General features: G+C 41.2%; 1 protein-coding gene across 1 annotated transcript in view; it reads right to left on the minus strand.

Annotated features, from left to right (window-relative positions):
• Nucleotides 1-449: 449 nt before the first annotated feature.
• LOC138980808 (protocadherin alpha-C2-like) overlaps nucleotides 450-9,456 on the minus strand; it is a 13,977-nt gene continuing 4,970 nt past the window's right edge. Inside the window, exons 5-7 of the mRNA XM_070353695.1 lie at nucleotides 3,956-4,084; nucleotides 1,848-2,015; nucleotides 450-685 (exon numbers count right to left, since the gene is read on the minus strand). Coding sequence (XP_070209796.1) covers nucleotides 450-685; nucleotides 1,848-2,015; nucleotides 3,956-4,084 — 533 coding nt within the window. The remainder of the gene's footprint in view (nucleotides 686-1,847; nucleotides 2,016-3,955; nucleotides 4,085-9,456) is intronic.

Here is a 9,456-nt window from a genome sequence, read left to right on the forward strand (position 1 = left end):
TTTGTATTTACTGTAAAGAAATTACAAAAGTATTTGTCTCAGTTTTGGCTGTTCCATATCCCTCCCTCTAATTATTATGTCTTTTGGTTCACTCTTTTCTTGTACTTTTCAGTATTTAAAAATGTCTTTTCTTTCAACAAGTCTTTAGTCACTTGCTCAACAAAATTCTGGGATAATTACATTTTCATATATATTTGTTTGTTTTTAAATGTATGTGTTTTTGTTTTTGAAGTGGGGAAGCAATAAAGAGGTCGTCGATATCAAAACTGATATCGACGGAAATATCGTCGATATCACTTTTACAATGAGCTCAGTTTTGGCCAATTGACCAATGGAAATCCACGTAACATATGAAATAGCAATATTTAAATATATTAATGTTGTGGTGTTTCGTTTGTCTCTATGTTACATTCACCACCACTGCAATTTCTCCATGTGAGACAATAAAGTTATTTTGATTTGATTTCATTTGAAGTGCTTACCCTGCCTTCATAGGAGCTGAGAATGAAATTCTTGGGGTTGAGGTCAATAGGCTCATTGACGTCAGTCACTCTGACGTACAAGTATCCCGGGCTGGACGAGCACAGCCCATCACTACAAATCACCGTCACGTTGGTGACGCGTGTTTGAGTCTGCTCGTAGTTCAGCGCGGACCTCACGACGATAGACCTCTCATCACCTGTACCTGCTGATATAAAATTAGATAGAGTAGAACCCCCAATTTAAGACCTGAAGAAATCGGAGAAAATCAGGGAGTCTAAATTGGAGGTCTATGTTAAAGGTTTTGACCACACATTTCGAGAAAGCAAAGCATTACACGGGGGATCGGGTGGGGGGGGGGGGAGGGTTGGTGGGTGGGGGGGGGGGAGGAGAGGGGGTGGGTGGGTGGGTGGGTGGGGGGGTGTCTTAAAAAGGGATTTCCACTGTGCTAAACAAAACAGTACTCACCATCAAGATTATAGTTTTGGAGCGAGTCTGGAGGGTTGGTGGCTATTTGACATGCCAGAGCAGTATCATCATCCGTGACACTAAATTTAGCTCTGTGGCCTTCTACTATAACAAGGCTGGGTCTCCTGAAGGCTGATGTTGGCGAATAACCATTGCAGTTCCCTAATGATGTGCAGACCTGCTGGTGACCTTCATGTGTACACGCAAGCACAAGACCAAGTGCGCACGGAAAAAAATCCTGTAACCCCTGTTTGAGTTCGGTGAGTTATAGAAACACGAAAATACCCTGCATGCTTCCTCCGAAAGCGGCGTATGGCTGCCTTAATGGCGGGGTAAAAACGGTCATACACGTAAAATTCAACTCGTGCAAAAACACGAGTGTACGTGGGAGTTTCAGCCCACGAACGCAGAAGAAGAAAAGAACAAGAAATTCCTTCGAGGTAGGAAAAACACCCCCGTCGGTCAAAGGGAAATAACCATACTCACAGCACCCATTCTCACTGCCACCAACTGAGAAGGTTATTTCCCTTTGACCATTATAATGTTTCTCTATAAGTCCTTGTATAATTTTAATCCACCAATAACTCCCTAACCGTGTGTTTGACTGGTCCCAATTTTTGTAAGGACCGTCTCAGGAATGTATAGAACCTGTTCACCAAGTTTGGTGACGATCGGTCCGTTCATTCTTGAGATCTATATGCGAACACAAACACACAAACAAACACACAAACACACAAACAAACACATCGACCGAAACCTATACACACCCCTATACCGGGGGTGTAAAAAAAGTTCCCTAATAGGCGAAGACCGTGTGGGACAGGAATCATAATCATCAAGACGGATGTTCGGCTTTACACGAGGGGTTCCACTGTAAAAACAACAACACCATTACTCACCATCTAGGTCATAGTACTGGAGCGAGTCCGGAGGGTTGGTGGCTATTCGGCAGGACGGATCAGAATCGTCATCGACAGAGAAGGTGCCCAACACTGTACCAACAGGCGAGTCTTCTGGCACGTCTTTGTTGTAGTTGATGCCGGTGATTGACGGTTGATCGTTGGCTCCTAAAATAATCAGGCAATTAGCTAATTAGTTGGTCGATCAATTTTGTCAACCACTCTCATAAGAGCTGTGTCTTGTTATCATTTTTGTCATTGATTGTTGTTGATGTAATTCACCTATTTGATGTTACCCTTGAGTTTGTTTTAAATAAATGTTGCCTTGACTTTTGCCTTGCCGTGCATTGCCATGAACTAATCAGCCCATTAACTGATCGGCTGTTTAATCAATCAGTCAATAACTCTCCTGAAATAATCAGGCAATAAACTAACTATTTTGTCAATCAGTCAGTAAATAACTCTCTTAAAATAATCAGGCAATTTACTGAACGGCTGGAAAATCAACCAGTCAACAACTGTCCTAAAATAATCCGGCAAATAACTAATTATGTTGTCAATCAATCAGTCAATAACTCTCCCATAATAATCAGGCAATGACATGATTAGTTTGTCAGTCAATCAGTCAATAACTTTCATAAAAATAATCAGTCAATTAACTAATCAAGTAACTGATTAAATAATCCGGCAAATAACTAATTATGTTGTCAATCAATCAGTCAATAACTCTCCCATAATAATCAGGCAATTAACGAATTTGTTTGTCAATCAACAAGTCAACCATTCTCATAAAATAATCACTGATCAACTGGTCAATCAATCAGTCATATGGAGCAGGGAATCTTGGTCCGAATGATATTTTCAAACATTGGAGCTTCTTATGCTCAAAAAAAGGGTTTATCTGATTTGAGCAATATTTGGGTCCCACGAAACAGGTGAACAGAGTGAACACAAATCTTCAAATGCACATATTTTTGTGTGTGTGCCCAAAACATTGCTTTTAAACATAATGTTATGGGTCATACCCCACGAAAGAAACAACAACTTTGTGTAGCTCTAAGTACTACATTATTTCCTTTGGCGAAATGTACGGGTATTGTTCACATCTCTCACAATCCTTTTGCCATGATATAATATTATGCGTTTGTATTATAGTATACATGTGCCACGTGACATGTGTTATACCGGATCAAGAATTCAAAAACAGATATACTTCCAACGTTCCACAATTCACAATATAAAAAAGACAATGTTAGGTAATTGGAACATTTATCATTGACAAAACAAAACGTTACAATTACTAATACGTCGACCCACAGTTCTTTGAAATAGATAGACAGACAAACACTTGAGAACAAATCAAATGAACTTATCTCAAGATCGGGTGACACGCTTGCAAAGCGCCGGTGTAACACGACATTTTTACTCCACGAAAAAGTTACTCCGGAGTAAACATTTCATACGAAATTCTTACTCTGAATACACCTTTCGTACGAGAAAACAACTCCCCAAGGAACGAAAAAATTGCTCCCTCCACGACATTTTGACTTCCCAAATTTGTACTTCCAGTAAAAATCTCGAACGCGAAAATGGGATGCGGGCGAAGGGATAATGCCAATATGCGATCTCGCGCAAACAAATGTCGCTCTACCCTCCCTCCACCCCTTCCTCCACCAAGACTAACAGGGGACAGGGGAGTAAAAGTTGTGTACACCTGGCGTGAGTAGTAAATTGCTCTTGTTAGGGTGGACTAATTTATTCGTTATTTATTCGTCAGGGGAGTAACATGTTCGACCGAAATGTTGACTCGGAACACACCTGTCGTTGGAAGTTATTTTCTCGTGATATGGGGGAGTAGTTGTTTTCGTAAAGGGAATAACATTTTCGTGCACAATTTTTACTCCGGAGTAAAAATTTCGTGGGAGTAATTTTCTCGTGTTACACCGGCGTTAATTATTTATTCCATCAATGTTTGTCTGTCTGTTCTTCCAAGACCTTTCGGTCGACGTACTAGTAAATATAACGTTTTGTGTTGTCAATGATAAACGTTCCAATTGCCAATCATTCCTTTTGTTGACACCATATCAAGAAATTGTCATTTTATTTACCCTCTAGTGATGCCTGTATGGTCGTGGGCCCCACCACATCGTTGAAAGAATCCTTGCAGGTCACGAAAAACGTGATGGAATTTCGGCATAATGAGTTCAGATCCCTTGCCGCACGAATCATCCCATCCGCTGAAAAAATAGTGAACACTTGGGCTCATCTCTGCACTACATGATTCTAAAGATGCAGGACATAAGACATAAGACATAAGATTTTATTTCAACCAGGTGCATTACACAGGAATATATCTTGGCTTGAGTTCATTCAATCTATATATATATACGACTAGTGTCTGTCTGTCTGTCTGTCTGTCTGTTCGCGATGCACGGCCAAAGTTCTCGGTGGATCTTTTTCAAATTTGGACACCGTATTCAGCTACACCCCGGACACAACCTCATCGATGAGATATTTCAACACGTGCTCTGAGCGTACACCTGACTGAGCCGGGTCCCAGGCGCAGCCTGGTATTCGACTCTACTTCTTCCCGGCGAAGCCGGGTATTCCTCTAGTACGTAATACATTCAAACACAACAACCAAACAGAGTGCTAACAGAACTGCATGCACACACACACTCACTTACGCACACACACACACACACACAGAGACACATACACACACACACACATACACACACACACACACACAAACTCTACATTATACCGCTTTCACATATTGTCCACTTCACATGAAATACTCTGTTGGCAAAGAAGCATAAAACTCCAAATATAATCTAGATATTTTCACAATAAGAAATGGGATCATATCCTAATAGCACTGAAAAAAACCCAGCAAAGTTACCACCAAAATATATCACATCTCATCAGATGTAAGGCTGTATCTATATATATATACGACTAGTGTATGTCTGTCTGTCTGTCTGTCTGTCTGTCTGTCTGTTCGCGATGCACGGCCAAAGTTCTCAGTAGATCTTTTTCAAATTTGGACACCGTATTCAGCTACACCCCGGACACAACCTCATCGATGAGATATTTCAACACGTGCTCTCAGCGCGCAGCGCTGTGCGCGCTGAATTGATTGTTTTGGGTGTTTTTTTTGTCGGGACCCACTACCAGTAACCCTTCCTTATCTTCTCCAGTGTTTTCAGCCGCGATTATCTCCCTTCCTCCGGGTGGCGTCAATCCATATTCCCGTTACTACGTTACTATTTTTAGAAGGTCACTGCACGTTACTATTTTTAGAAGGTCTCCAGTGTTTTGCGCGTTTATCTCATTTCCTTCGTGCGCCGGCGAAGCCGGCGTACACCCGGCAAAGCCGGGTCCCAGGCGCAGCCTGGTATTCGGCTCTACTTCTTCCCGGCGAAGCCGATACCCGGCGAAGCGGGTAATCATCTAGTTGTATATGTATGTCTTAACCCATTTAAGCCCACTGTTCCTTTTTAGGGATGCTGAATGAAATCCAAATCTGACATTCACATTGAGGTGGTTGTTTAGATTTCTTTTCTTAAGGGTGGATATCAACCAGGCAAATCTCTGCAGCCGAAAAATCAGATTTTAACCCTGACCACTTCATCAAACCAGTTTCCCACAGATTGATGCCTAGAACCTCTAGATAAAATGAATGTATCAAGTTTGACAGGGCAATACAGTTAATGATCGATAAACTGCTAATTCTTTAACGTAGGAGAATGAAATCTACAACATTTTAGATGATCAAGCAAACACATGGACCCATCCACGTGTACATTTTCCTTCTGGCGACCAGTGAATAAATAATTAAAAGTGTATTTCGAAATGCACCTCAAATCAAAGATGGCGACCACGAGGAACTACTTTCTGTTGTCAACAGTGGTTGTCAAGAGTCCAAGGGAGATCCCCTCAGTGGTAATCCACGACTGTCGAGAATCTGGGATGCTGTTTGAGCTCAACACTGTGACATTGTTGTGACGGCTAGTTCAATCAATCAATCAATCAATCAATCAATATGAGGCTTATATCGCGCGTATTCCGTGGGTACAGTTCTAAGCGCAGGGATTTATTTTTTTATTTAAAATGTTTTTTTATGCAATTTATATCGCGCACATATTCAAGGCGCAGGGATTTATTTATGCCGTGTGAGATGGAATTTGTTTTACACAATACATCACGCATTCACATCGGCCAGCAGATCGCAGCCATTTCGGCGCATATCCTACTTTTCACGGCCTACTATTCCAAGTCACACGGGTATTTTGGTGGACATTTTTATCTATGCCTATACAATTTTGCCAGGAAAGACCCTTTTGTCAATCGTGGGATCTTTAACGTGCACACCCCAATGTAGTGTACACGAAGGGACCTTGGTTTTTTGTCTCATCCGAAAGATACATTTCGCCACTAGTTAGTACAAAGATCTTGTTCGGTGGAACGATCGCCGAACGTTCGCCGACCTCGTTCGGCTTGGTTCGGCTGTAGTTAGTAGCGGGGCTTAAAGGGCAGATGTTGGGTTGTGGCTCTCAAAATCCGTTCAACAGTGTGACTTCTCATGAAACTATACCTGACAGTTACTGAGTGATTTTGAAAGCTTATTAACACAAACCCTGAGAGTTCAGACATGCTAAAAATGCTTGTAATCGACACACACACACAGACACACACAGACACACACAGACACACACACAGTCACACACACAGACACACAGACACACACACACACACACACACACACACACACACACACACACACACACACACACACACACACCGAATCCCCCTCTTCTCCACCTTAGGCCAAAAAAATTTGTCTGTTTCTGGTAACATGGCTAAAAAAAAAATAGGGTAGGTAGGTAGGGATTTTTTATTTTTTTATTTTTTTATTTTTTTACCCCAAATGTAGACCAATAAAACTAACTTTAAAAATCGCGCAAAGAGACTGGATTCACTATACATAGAGACAAGACACTCAACACATTTACAAATCTGTGACAAAGACTGAAAGAGTATGACATGTTTTTCTTTGTTTACCTGGTCTGATATTTCCATGATGAAACAGAAAAGAAGACTTGAGACATCTTACATCTTGAGCTTGGACAAATGGAAACAAATTTTGAGTTTGGAAAAAAAAAGTTTAGGGTCGGCGCCGAAATTTAGGGTCGGTCGGGTGACCAGAAACAGACAAAATTTTTTTTTGGCCTTAGCTCCACTTTAATGTCCCTCTGTGTCTCTGTTCCTCTCTTTATCCCTGTCTCTTGTTGAATTCATCTCGCCTACCTACTCGTTCATTGAGTAACTGAAAGTTTATGGATAACGTGTAGTTGGGAAGTTAAGAGTAGAAATAATTAGTATTTAGTGTAGGAGGAGGGTTGGGGTGGGTAGGGAGGGGGTGGGTATGGTTTACTTTGAGCAGGTCGGTTTCAGTTTTAATAAACAATTCTAGAGAATTGTGTATCTTATATTTGAGTCTTTCGTGTTTTAGACATTGATGCATTTAATAGTTTTAACGAGTTGCCTTTTGTTTTATCATTCTGGTGTTTATCTAGATGTGCTGTGTATCTTATAAGAAGTTCTTAAAAGTTCGAAGTTATTTTAGCATATAGGTTTTTTTATGGTCTTAACAGTTAAACATGTATTACGTTATCATTAAGATTCATGCTTTGTTAGCACTAAGCAGTTGTTTTAATCAGTCTGGTTTTCTCTTGTTTTCATCTTATGAACATTCTAAATGTTAGACTAACTTATTGTCTTGTACAGAATAACAACTGTGTGAATGGTGCTATACTGAATGAAAGAGTGTGACATGAAGTTCTTGTACATCATTGTAAAGAGTGTGAATGACGTTTTAGTTTAGATGTCAAGCGCTTAGAGCAAGCCTTTTTAACGAAAGTTTTTGATTTAGCGCTATATAAATGTTCTTCTTATTATTATTAAAACACCCTCCGCGCGATGGGGTTCGCGGCCAGCGCGGCAAAGATAAAGAGGGACAATTAATGTTCTCGGCTCGCGCGGCTCGCGCGGCAGCAAGCACAATGTCTCCATAACCGCGTTGGTTTTCGTCTTGTATTCTGTACCTCACACGTTCGCGGTAATTGGTGTAATACGTAAATTGGACCTACTTCATAAGTGTAACGTGTCTGACCAGAAACAAGTCGCGTGAAGCGATATGACAACATTTAATCAAGCTGTCGGCATCAAAGTAACAGATTAACACCAACAAACAGTCAACAGTCGTCGCCGCGACTATATTTCAGATAGTCTCGACTAACCACGCACGGGTCACGCCCGCGTAGCGTGCAAACGTAGTACTTAGGCCTACTTAACATGATTTGATTTCGGATAGCTGTTGCTTTTTGGGTCCAGGCTGCGGACCATATAGGCCAAATCAGGACCCCGCAAGTTTAACATTACACAAATTTAAATTAAACCAATTTAGTCAAAACTTGACTAAATGTAACAAAAAGGTCTGTGGTTGAGCAACTTAAACAAGGACCCCGCAAGTTTAACATTACACAAATTTAAATTAAACCAATTTAGTCAAAACTTGACTAAATGTAACAAAAAGGTCTGTGGTTGAGCAACTTAAACAATTGGATTAATAAGTAGCAACAGCCTGTGAACAAAGGTGAACAAAACCCTTCACACCTGGTACTGTCCCTAGGCAAATATGTTGTGCTCAAAATCAAAATTTACAGAGAGAGAGAGAGAGAGAGAGAGAGAGAGAGAGAGAGAGAGAGAGAGAGAGAGAGAGAGATAGAGAGAGAGAGAGAGAGAGAGAGAGAGAGAGAGAGAGAGACACACACAGAGAGACAGAGAGACTTTCTTATGTGATAACCAATGTGCTGTACTTTCTCAGTTTTGCTGATGTTATACGCTTGGTACACATATTTACTCATTTTCCTTAAAATCTCTTTCTCTTCTTCAGCTAGAAACCTCGGCTTCACCATCTCCTCAGACATGACACTCAACAAGCACATCTCCAACATCTGTAGGTCCGCATACTTTGAACTCCGCAAGATCGCAACCATCCGCCATACTCTGTCCGTTCAAACTACAAACACTCTAGTCTGCTCTCTTGTTCTTTCTAAACTTGACTACTGTAACTCTCTTCTCTCTGGCTGTCCACACTACCTCTTGCACAAACTACAGAAAGTTCAAAATTCTGCAGCACGCCTGATCCTCAAAGCACGAAAATATGATCATATCACACCACTTCGACGCACACTCCACTGGTTACCCATCCAAGCCCGCATTGAATACAAACTGTCCACTCTCTGCTTTCACTTCTTCTCTGCCTCGTCTCCTGCTTATTTCTCTGAACTTCTCACTGTATACACTCCTGCTAGACAACTCCGCTCCTCTTCTGATAGCCGCACCCTAGTCATCCCACACACAAAATCAAAAGCATATGGACAACGCACTTTTGCATTTTGCGCATCTACTCAATGGAACTCTCTCCCCTCTCACATTCGCCACTCTCAGTCAGTACAGTCATTCAAGCGAGCACTCAAAACTCACCTCTTCCAGAAACACAACTCCTAAAGTCGCAACATTTTGCCATCCTGTTCTGTAA

This window comes from Littorina saxatilis, linkage group LG11, assembly GCF_037325665.1.
Source record: "Littorina saxatilis isolate snail1 linkage group LG11, US_GU_Lsax_2.0, whole genome shotgun sequence".
NCBI classification, from domain to species: Eukaryota; Metazoa; Mollusca; class Gastropoda; order Littorinimorpha; family Littorinidae; genus Littorina; species Littorina saxatilis.